The sequence below is a fragment of the Triticum aestivum genome, chromosome 5D (assembly GCF_018294505.1).
Source record: "Triticum aestivum cultivar Chinese Spring chromosome 5D, IWGSC CS RefSeq v2.1, whole genome shotgun sequence".
NCBI lineage: Eukaryota > Viridiplantae > Streptophyta > Magnoliopsida > Poales > Poaceae > Triticum > Triticum aestivum.
In genome coordinates this window covers 369827469-369839537 of record NC_057808.1, presented here as the reverse complement: position 1 = coordinate 369839537, position 12069 = coordinate 369827469, and the positions used below count along the sequence as shown (strand labels likewise).

Sequence of the window (12069 nt, the reverse complement as noted above, 5' to 3'; positions counted from 1 at the left end):
AAGCTGGCGGTCGTAAACTGAAATTAACGACCTTCTCTGTGATATGTAAAAGGTCGTTGGTTCTTCGACCAAAATTTTGGTCACTAGCAGCCCCCCAAGCCACGTAGGATCCAGCATGGCAAGCTGACGTGGATAAGATTCAGCCCGGTCCGATTAGGTGTCTATATGGGACGAGCCCATTAATTCAGCCTTTTTAATATATATTTTTCTGTTAATTTCGCTAGCTACATGGGCCTGGCCCAACAATTTAGCCTTTTAATTTCTTTGCACATCCCTTTTGACGACAGATTTTTTTCCTGTATTTTTCTGGGTCATTTCTTTGCTGGGCCTCTCAAGTTTTCTCCTCAGAAATAATTGTTCAATATATCTTGGGCTGGGCCGAAATAATTGATCCAGTCCAACTTTTTTTATTATGCCATTGACATTACAACACATCACACTACAAGCTATCTTGGGCCTAGCCCAGTTCCGATACATTTTCAAAGCAACATGAAATGTTATAGGAGCCCAAAATATCTTTACATGCATTCGTTCTAGCAGTACATATCTTTACATCCAAGGTACCAGTAAGTGCCAAACAAAACTATTCTACAGAAAAGAAAAGAAAATAGATGACAAGACATCACAGAAGTTCCTATTGTCCTGCTCCTTCAACATTTGAAAACCTTCACCTGGCAGTAGATCAATCATGAGTGAGAAACAATACAGCAGCAAAACAATACAGAAACAATACGGTTGATTATTCAGAGAAGTTAAACTAAGTGCAGGTCACCCAAAACTGAATTTCTTGCAATCCAAACAACACAAACAACAGGGAGATGGTTGCATAGATACAAATCCATGTGGTAGCAGCAAAATTGGCCAATCTGGACCGCATCTTCTCTGTTTGGTACTAACTAAATAAAAAATGGACTTGTTCATACAAATCCCTCTTGAATTCCTTGACACAACCAGGATTTGCATCAAATATTCCTTAATTTAGCGACATTAGTAAGCAGAGAAAGAGGGGAAGGGAGATGGGGATGCTACCTACCTTGTCCTGAAGTTCCAACCACCAGACCAGAGAGAAGTTGCTCCTCGTCTTCTTTCCTCAGCCCCAAATTCGCCTGCAATAACCACAATTCCGGTCAGGGTAAATTCTCAGGTCAAGGTAACCTATCTCCCCAGAAAGACACTTCCAGGGGTGCGTCCGAGCGGGTGCAGATCATGGCAATCACTTGTCATAGCTGAAGGAATAGCAGTTCGCAAGGAAATCACTGAAGCAGTAAAACACTAAACACCAGGCTTATAATTGTCAAGCTACTTTAGGCTCCTCATCCGTCTGACAAGTGCAAGCAATTTCTTTTTTCACAGACAATGGCATCCCTCAATGTATATAACTACATAATTAACAAAAACTACGGAGTTGGGTCATTGCATCAATCAGCGATCTGATCTCACAAGCCCCACCCAGGTGGTGGACTGGTGGTAGTACAGCAGCTAGAGGGTGCATCACTCACCGGTTGAAAAGCTCGACCTGGTACTCCATCTCCTTCTCCGCCATCCCGAACATCTGCATGGTGCAACCACCACCATCAATTAACCTCAATCACAAGCTCGAAATCGAAGAGGAAGGCATATACACACAAAAAAAGAACATGAAAATTCCAGAAAAAGGCGACTTGTAGCTGCCAGGCAGCAACTTGAGAATGAATGATTGATATCCTAGAAGTTGTAAACTGGAAGCCAGAGAAGCTACTAGTCAGGTTAGTTTCATGTTCTGAAACTGAATGCATGGGGTCGAGTTTCAGTATTCTGTGTAAATTAGTCATATGATGTACCTGTAGTTACGCAATGATTTTGCTCACGTTAGATAGCATGTACTTCTATACGAGAGAAAGAAGGATTGCTATAAAATCTGCTACATTTTATTGTGCAATGTCAGTCAGTTTGTGTAGCTAAACTGCTAACAATGAAACGACCAAGTGCATATATACTGCTCGTGAGCATGACCAATTTTTTAATCAGACTAAATTAAGACCGCAAGATAATGTTCTCGCACTGGAAGGTTACATGTGTACTTCTTCAGAATAATCCAATCATTTTATGACAAAACCAAATATGTTGCAGAATAAAAAATCTACAAGGTGAATAGTAGAAGCTGAGTTTTCAAAGAATGTATCACTTTCAGCTATACAAGATTGCCCATCCTCAAGAAAACAATTATAATTTGGAGTCATGGCCTGAACAGCCCCAGTAACTCATCCTCAAGAAAACAATTATAAAAGACTAATCTTAACCCACTGGTAGCAGTCGAACACTAGCAACTAGTGAGCACTGAAGAAACAGCACAATGAAATAGCTCACCCTGATGGTGTCGGTGTAGTTCCATCCGACCTCCTTGGAGAGCTGGCCGAGGAGGCAGTACCTATGCCCAGGCTGCAGCCTCAGAACCCTGCAAAACCATAAGCGACGTCAGCATCAAACACACATACAAGACGCACGCAGTACAAGCAATGTCAGCAGCAGTAATGCATTCATCAATAAAAAATGGCAGCAAAAGCAAGCCTAAGAGCCAAACTTCACACTGAGTTTCCAATCCAAAACCTTACACTACAGACTGGACTATTACATTGACCATCCTAACATTCAGAGCCAGAAGAAAGCAACACACCTGAGACCTTGTCCTCCCACCAGTAGATGAACCAGAGGTTGGCCCCCTGCTTGTCCATCTTGTAGAGCTCGTACCAGTGCTCGGCCACCTTCGATATGAGCGCTCCGAACCCGGTCGCCAGCACGACACCTGCAGGCAAGGCGTAAGCTACGGATCACAACAGTATGCATCGGATGGCAACAATAACATCAACAAGTACAAATAGCAGCATCTCAATCACTGTATAATCAATCAGTAAGCACAAATAGCAACAGCAAGCATTCTCCCAATCACAGACTACACTAATCAGCACCCCTCTCTCTCAATCTATCTCCAGCAGATGAAATAGCAATCTCTCACTCATCCCAGCCCAAGCCTCTCCCACCTTTCTCTCTCAATCTCATATCACCTGAACTCGTGAACATCTCTCACCTGAACTCGTGAAGCATCTCTCACCTGAACTCAATTTAGGAGAGCCATGACTCTGTCAAATTTCAATCTTACTAACTGAAGTTTTGGAAAATGAATTGCAGGATTCTGTTTGCAATCTTTTGTCTTTGGATAACCATAGGTATGCAATTCACTTCTTGCCCATAGGCTAGAACAATGGTGATGAGAAGAACCAGGATCACCACTGCGGCGTCCTGACACCCTCTCGCGCTGCATTGCAACACCACCAGTCAACAGAACCTAAACGGAGCAGAAGTCACCACCAGTCCAGGCTCATGGTCTGGAGACAAAAGGCCCGCGTGCTGTCGGCAACCTTAGTCAAGGAATTACAACGCAGCAGCGCCCGGATTTATTACTAGCAACGCTGAGATATACACTAATCTATGAAACATTGCATCAATAGCACTGAACAAGTAACCACACCGGCATGCATGAACGCAGGAGCAGTAGATTTTACTGTATTTCAGAGTCGATTACTTGATATATATAGTATATAAGTCAGAACATTCAAATAGGATAAGTCAGGACACGAATAGATTTTTCTTGGTTGTGCAATTTAAAGATCCTACGACGAGGCAAACCGGAATATATACACAGTTGATTGGCACGCCTTATTTACAGGAGGCATTCAGAGCGATTGCCGTGGCAGCCAGCGCCATCTAGAGCAATCCGAAGGTGTTCTCGCCGCTGTAGGTCATGTAGAGGAAGCCGTCCTCGTCCTTGTTCTCCTCGTAAATGGCAGACATCAGGGCAGCTGCAAACAGAGGATGAACATGAACTTTGGTTATTAGAACATTGGACCATGCAATGTACTACAAAGCAAGGAGAGTCTGTTGCTGCTCCCTACCTGTCGGGTCTAAACTAGATTGACCAACAAGTTCGATTGACCCGCGAGGATCTATTACCCAAAATTCGATTGTCCCGCACAGACCATCACCAAACAGTTCTGATCGATCGAACTCCGAGCGAAACAATAAACAGACGACGCGCGAGCGCAAGAGGGGATCGGTCGTTGGCGCATGCCCTGGAGGACGTAGGCGGCCTTGGCGGAGTCGGAGTAGCTGGGGAGCGACATGCCGAGGTCGAGGTCAAAGGAAGACGGAGGAAGAAGGGTTCCTCTCATCTCTGTCGAGGTCGGATCTTGACGACGACGCGAGTCCGGCTCGATCTGGACCCCGCCTGAGGTGGGACGAGGACGAGACGCAGCCGTCCCCTCGTGCAGACGAAGGTCCAGATCGACGCCCTGGTGCGATCCGCGTGAGATCCCTCTTCTCTTCTGATGGGAGGAGGAGAGGGAGGGGGCGGTAGGTGTGGGGGGAGAGAGCGGGAGCGGCGGCCGGCGACGAGGTCAGACGGGGCGATGGGTGGCAGCGGCGAGGTCAGACGGGACGGTGGGTGGCGGCGGCGAGGAGGAGCGGCTTGAGGTGGGAGGGGAGGGGAGGCCGCGGCAGGATCGGCGGGACGGTGGGTGGCGGCGGTGGTCCAATGGAGGGAGAGGGGAGAGGGGTTAGGGTTTGGGCTGCAGGTCGTGGGGGGAGGAGTGGTGTGCGGGGGAGAGGGGGAGAGGGGGGAGGAGTGGTGTGCGGTGGGTGAGTGGTGGCATTCGGCCACTAACAGGTGGGCCTGCGAGGAATTAGGCCCACATGTCAGTGTCCTGAACGACATGTGGTGTAGGTGAGGGGAGCTGCTTTCGGGTGGGTGTGGGTGGGGAGAGGGTGAGGGGTGTGGGTCGTTGGATCTGGCAGTATCCGACGATCTCTAATGCTTGATCCGCGTGACATGCCCATAGACCAATCAGAACGAAGTGCAGGCTTTGATGACGTTATGACCATCTAAAATGGTCGTGATCAATTTTCCATTTTTCGAGTGTCCAAAATGAGTTTTTTTGTGAAGGACTTACCGTATATTAGTTGCAAAATTGAACCAAATCAATTTTCTAAAATATTAGGCCATATTTAATGCACAATTGACAAAATGTTTGGGTGTCAAAAGTTTTGATCCACCTCTGGTGAAAAAGGCAAATTCCCGCTGATTCAGCAGGAAGCGGGTCAAATTTGAACTGCAGCTGCCTCATAGTTTGCTCTGTATTTTTTTCCAAAAATCATTTCTAGGTACATAAGTATCTATTTAATCAGAGAAACACAAAAAAAATTCAAGATTCAACAAGTAGATAGGAACGGTCATTCCCGCCGTTTTGACCGCATTTTGAAACGGGCATAAAAATTTCAAAAAAAATCAAAAAATTGGAAACCTAAATAATAAACTTGTAATACGACAATTCTTTTGAAAAAGTGTTCTCAGAAATGAGCTATCATGTGTCAATATTCATGGCTTTCGATCCAAATGATCAATCTTATGGCCACATTCATGGCATAGTTTGTTCACGTGACCTCATATCATGCACAAGGTTGCATCTTGGAATGGCAAACAATGTTGCCTAAGGGAGTTTTCATTTTCTTTGGACGAAAAATCAATTTTCCATTTTCGAGTGCCCGAAATGAGTTTTTTTTAAGGACCTACCATATATTTGTTGCAAAATTGGACCAAATCAATTTTGTAAAATACTAGGCCATATTTAATGCACAATTGACAAAATGGTTGGGTGTCAAAAGTTTTGATCCACCTCTGGTGAAAAAGGCAAATTCCCGCTGATTCAGTAGGAAGCGGGTCAAATTTGAACTGCAGCTGCCTCATAGTTTGCTCTGTATTTTTTTCCAAACATCATATCTAGGTACATAAGTATATATTTAATCAGAGAAACACCAAAAAAAATCAGGATTCAACCACTAGCTAGGAACTGTCATTCCCGCCGTTTTGATCGCATTTTGAAACGGGCATAAAAAATTCAAAAAAAATCAAAAAATGGAAAACCTTCGCATTGTGTTATCACATGTGACCAAGTTACCAGGAAAAATAATAAACTTGTAATACGACAATTCTTTTGAAAAAGTGTTCTCAGAAATGAGTTATCATGTGTCAAGATTCATGGCTTTCAAGCCAAATGATCAATCTTATGGCCACATTCATGGCATAGTATGTTCAAATGACCTCATATCATGCACAAGGGTGCATCTTGGAATGGCAAACAATGTTGCCTAAGGGAGTTTTCATTTTCTTTGGACGAAAAATCAATTTTCCATTTTCCGAGTGCCCAAAATGAGTTTTTTTGTGAAGGACCTACCATATATTTGTTGCAAAATTGGACCAAACCAATTTTATAAAATACTAGGCCATATTTAATGCGCAATTGACAAAATGGTTGGGTGTTAAAAGTTTTGATCCACCTCTGGTGAAAAAGACAAATTCTCGCCGATTCAATAGGAAGCGGGTCAAATATGAACTGTAGCTGCCTCATAGTTTGCTCTTTATTTTTTACAAAAATCAATTCTAGTTACATAACTATCTATTTAATCAGAGAAACATCAAAAGATTTCCAAGATTCAACAACTAGCTAGGAACGGTCAAGCCCGCCATTTTGACCGTGTTTTGAAACGGGCATAAAAAATTCAAAAAAAATCAAAAAATTCAAAAACCTTCGCATTGTGTCATCATATGTGACCAAGTTTCCATGAAAAATAATAAACTTGTAATACGGAAATTATTTTTAAAAAGTGTTCTCAGAAATGAGCTATCATGCGTGAAGATTCATGGCTTTCAAGCCAAATGATCAATCTTATGGCCACATTCATGGCATAGTTTGTTCAAATGATCTCATATTGTGCACAAGGGTGCATCTTGGAATTCCAAACAATGTTGCCTAAGGGAGTTTTCATTTTCTTTGCACGGAAAATTCATTTTCCATTTTTCGAGTGCCTAAAATGAGGTTTTTTTGTGAAGCAACTACCAAATAATTGTTGCAAAATAGGACCAAATCAATTTTATAAAATACTATGCCATGTTTAATACACAATTGACAAAATGGTTGGGTGTAAAAAGTTTTTATCCACCTCTGGTGAAAAAGACAAATTTCCGCCGACTCAGCAGGAAGCGGGTCAAACTTGAACTGTAGCTACCTTATAGTTTGCTCTTTATTTTTTCCAAAAATCATTTCTAGGTACATAAGTATCTATTTAACCATAAATACATGGTTCGGTTGTGATACGTTGAGGTTTGGACGGTGGCCCAGGGCCCCAACTCCAAAGCGCGTAGACTCGCATGCCCGTCGCGTGGTCACCGCGTGACCGTGGCATTTCCATGCGTTTTGGGAAGCCTAGGCATGTCTAGTAGGTTTGACACTCCCCAGGTACATGCTTGGAAGAAAATAACAACAGAAGAATCTCACGAGGAGATCGAACAATGCTCAAACATGAATTAACACCCAAGTGTTTGATTAGTGGTACGGGAAATGCACATGGCCAATGGGCCTGAGTTTTGGCCGAGGATGATCATCTACTAAGGACACTATCTTGGAAAATTTGCAGCTCAAATGGAGGAGCCTAGGTGTCACTTGCTTTGCAACGTACCACATTGGACAAAAATATGAATGTTGCAGCCACACTCACATGTATTATTAGATGGGGCTCAAATTTTGTGGAGAGCTATGATTTGGGAATATAGAAGATGTGGCAAAAATTCAGCTCATTAGGATATGCCTAGCTAGTACTTCCTTCACAACAGTTCGAGTTGAACAAAAACTTTGGAAATTTGCCGAGGAAGATTTACCACGCAAATGGAGTTGAATATTGTCATGAGGCAATGATTTGGATAGTAAAGAATGCCCAATTTTTTTGGGAATTTTGGGAATGACAGAAATATAGGTTGCTTCACAACCTAGGGCAAAAATTGACACATGGACATGACACATATGCAAAACTGATGAGGTGGCGCCTAGTCATAGCAATAAGTACCAATGCATCCACGTTCACAACCTCATGACCATTTATATTGGTCGTAATCAGGTAGAAATAAGGTCATTGGCCACTCTTGTCTGCTTTGTGACCATTTGGTGTAAGCAATTTCAGAGTTTGAGCCCTTCCAAGCGAATTGGCCGTGGATTTACGACCAATTCAGCTAGGGTCACTAAGAGAAGGTCACAAGTTGACATATTTCTTGTAGTGGAGGAAGCTCAATGCGCAACTACTTTCTATCGGGTCATACCTTCCCGTTGTACGTGTTCCGACGATGTTTCCGCGTGAACGAACGGTTATTCTGTCAACTTGTTGATGACATGGAAAACAATGAACCTTTCTTCCAACAACGGATAAATATCGTTGGTTTCCTCAGTTTTCCCTTATTAGAAGGTGATTGTGGCACTTTGAATGATTGCATATGGTGTTCTTGCAGACGCATTGGACAAGTATGTTCGAATGTCCCAAAATACAACCACAAAGTGCATGAAAGTGTCCGTCGAAACTGTGGTGGGGGTTTATGAAGAGCAGTATCTACGAGCACCCAATACCGAGGACATGGCCAGAGCTTCTAGCGATGGAGGTGGTAGAATTGCCCTACACCTTGGCACGACTAATTCACCGGGCATCGCCATGATCTAACAATAATTTTGGAAGTTGTTGCCTTCTAAGATTTGTGAATTTGGCATTGCTACTTTGGATTGCCTAGATCTCATAATGACATCAATGTCTTACAAAGATCTCATCTATTTGCATGGTTAGCCGCTGGTCCTTCTCCACCTTATAAAACTAGCCAATCACATTTATCCATCTTAGTCAACATTTGTGTGAAGACATTTCTAACCTTGAGACCAAAAAACTTAAGCATTTCACCAAGGTGCAAGAAGATCACACGATGGACATAGAGAGGCGTTTGGATTGTTGCAAGCAAGGTTTTCAATTTTTAGGTCTGCTCGTTTATGGAACAAGGATGTCTTGACATATACCATCGTATGCGTGTGATTCTAAACAACATGATCATTGAAGAAGAGAGATATGGCTATCTCCGCTGACTATGGAAATCTTGGCACAATCTTCAGGCACACAAACCGTCTCAAGCATTTTTAGGCATACCGATAGATTGAAGACCGGGTCATCCATCATCAACTGAAGGAGAATCTTATTGTCCATCACTGACGGCTACCTCAAAGACAACGTGTTTAAATTTCTTTAGAATTTATTTACTTTTACTTGAACAGTTTATTTAATTGGATTCTTTGTTGTATTTCCTATCAGCGTTTGTTAATAATATTTGTTGAATTATTGCACTGTTTGACCTGAATTATTGCAATAGTGTAGAAAGCAAAAAAACAAAGAAAAATATATGAATGTTGCATTACGCCGACTCTATATTCGCATAGACTCCGCAACCTCCAAAATGTTGTGAAACGCATTGTATATATACATTATAAAGGCTGTGAATATGACAACTTTGCTATAATTGGTCTTATATCAATGGACCATTGTACACATCGGTCTGAAATGTATAAAACGCCAAAAGATCGATCTGAAACGTGGAATGAAACGACAAGTTTTCCGTCTGAATCCAGTTTATTTCACGTCAGAAGAACACAAGCACCCGACCGGGAAATGCCGGTCAGGTCTGCGTGGCACATCCACACTTGCAAAATCACCGATGAAAAAGATCAATCAACTAATAAACGCAGCACTAAAAATATTAACCGACACGCATGCGCGACACTAGCACCCACGGATCACAAACTCATCATCTTGGAAAAAAAAAGGAAGTAATCGAACGAAGATCGGTCCACGGTTCAGCGCCTGGCGGGCGCGGGGTCGGCCTTGATGGCGCTGGACGGGTCGGGGTCCACTGGCGGGGTGGCGCCCCCGGCGACCGCGGAGGCGGCCTGCGTGCCGGCGTTCTTGGCCGCCTCGGCGCCGCTGGCGACCTCCTTGGCGAAGGGGACGGACTCCGCGCTGCTGTCCGCGGAGGCGAGCGGCGCCGCGGCGAGGGCGGCGAGCAGCAGGAGGGCCGCGAGGGCGAGCGCGCGAGACATGGCCAGGGCGTGCGGTAGTCGAGTGCTCGAGTTGCTGGCAGTGCGGGGACGGGAGAGGACGGTGCACCGTGCTGGAGCGTGGGCGGGCGTATATATATGAGCAAGGGCGGGAAGGGAAGGGCAAGGTCCGCCGCAGCGCGCGGCCATGGTGATGGCGGGTGGCCGCGCGCCAGCAAGTGGCTTGCATGCTTGACATTGGTTGGTGATCGCGTGGACATGTGCCCTGGTGTGGTTCTTCTTGCGTGCTATAATCGCTTGACCATTTCTTGGACATCCCAAGCCTCTTGTGCTACGTAGCGTAGCATGCATCTTTACTTCTTTAGTTGTGGTCGTGCAGAATGTTAGGGCACTACGAGCATACGTGTCCTCTCTATCCACTAATCTCTCCTGACTTTCACTGTTCGATCCTCCCTGATTTTCAAGCCAACCACCTCAACCCGTAATTTTTTTATGTAAATATAAGTCCGTAAATGTAGCATTACTCGACTATTGTGGGCATCATCTCGCTCCGTATCCCTATTCCATTGCTTTTAACCCGGACCGAGAAATTCACAGTTAGGAATTGATAATTCTAATTGTTTATTTTTTTTATCTCACGGAACATTCCAAAATCTTGGTGCTCTGAGCCAAACATGATCAACCACAAGATGGCTATCCCTATCTCATTCAGAAATAGTCGGTGAACCAAGCACGCTTAGTCGTAGAACTGTGCAACTAATTATTTGGGCATTTCTCGGTCTACAAATGCACATGGAGTTGCGCCCGACTTTAAGCTCATTCGGTTTAAAGATGACATGTTTAATTATTATGTGGCAAGAAATTACTGAATCCACCCCAAGTAGTTATCTTCTATATCTAAATAATTAGCCTCCACTAACCTATTTTTCACAACATGGTACACATGCTATATGAGGATGCCAACATGCACGAAAAAGACTCACCACAACATGCAAATATGCATGGAAAAAGATTTTGCTAAATAATTGTATATACTAAAACATATGTATTATAAATTTTAGTTCTTATATTATTAATTTATATTATATCTAGTATTTAGCCTCTACTAACCTATTTTTCTCACCATGCACACATGCCACTTGAACATGCAATGAGAAATGTTCACCTCAACATGTAAATATGCACGGGAAAAGACTCAAATCGATAAATTACATATAGTGACTCATATGTATTTTAGTTCATATATTAGTAATTTAAAATTCCTACTCATATCATCTAGTATTAAGTAAAAAAGAAAAGCTTGTAACTTAATTGTTGCAATAAGGATAACTTCATCTTACTGGGAGGTCGGTACCAGTAAAAAGCCGTGACATGTATCCATATATAACACTAAAGAAGTACGATGAAAATCAGAATCACAACAAATTATTAGTAAGGCTTCTAAAAAGGAAACAAGATCATCAAGAGAAACAGAAAGAAGCACCAAAAGACATATGTGGCACATGAATTTATATGGACTTCTCTTTGTAAAATTGTAAAAAGAAAAACTACCACATGTATGTCGGGTTTATCATCTAGAATTTCAAGATTAAAGCCGATTGTACTCAGAGCCCATATATGTGAATAATACATTGGAGCCTAGAATATAAGATTAGAATATCGTGCCTTTTTCTTTCGACCAAGAAAAGACGCCAGCGGTGCCATATATTCTATTCAAGCACAGATTACACTAGTATAACAAAGCCCTTGGGGATAAAATCTGCAATACAATGTAACATAGGGCACTGAATTTTTTGCATTATCGGGAAGCACACACAAGTTTTTTAAAGCTTGAAAAATGTAAGGGTTATTTTCAAGGGTATGAGTGCAGCCGAACAATTACACTGGGCTACAAATGCTACAAATCAAACAACTAACCATCAACTATCCTCCAAATTAAATACCTACACAAGCCTTTAGTACACTTTTTTACAGAATTATGGTCCCTCAAAACACATATGCAGATTTTTTGAATAAAAAAGGATGTGGAGTATGGTAATGGCAAAACTGTCTCTAATTTTATGTGTCTCATGTTTTTTTTATGACTTGGAACATTCCAAGTGTGATTTTAAGATTTTGTACGTCT

General features: G+C 42.8%; 1 protein-coding gene and 1 long non-coding RNA gene across 2 annotated transcripts; both read right to left on the bottom strand.

Annotated features, from left to right (window-relative positions):
* Positions 1 to 387: 387 nt before the first annotated feature.
* Positions 388 to 1268, bottom strand: LOC123124962 (uncharacterized). The gene is made up of 2 exons (XR_006461254.1): positions 1034 to 1268; positions 388 to 671 (listed from the first exon to the last, which is right to left on the bottom strand). It is a non-coding gene; the product is annotated as an uncharacterized lncRNA (long non-coding RNA).
* An 8215-nt stretch (positions 1269 to 9483) lies between these two features.
* Positions 9484 to 10148, bottom strand: LOC123124961 (uncharacterized). The gene has a single exon (XM_044545507.1). It carries the CDS (start codon positions 10131 to 10133, stop codon positions 9744 to 9746), a length of 390 nt encoding a protein of 129 aa, XP_044401442.1. The 5' UTR covers positions 10134 to 10148; the 3' UTR covers positions 9484 to 9743.
* Positions 10149 to 12069: the final 1921 nt, after the last annotated feature.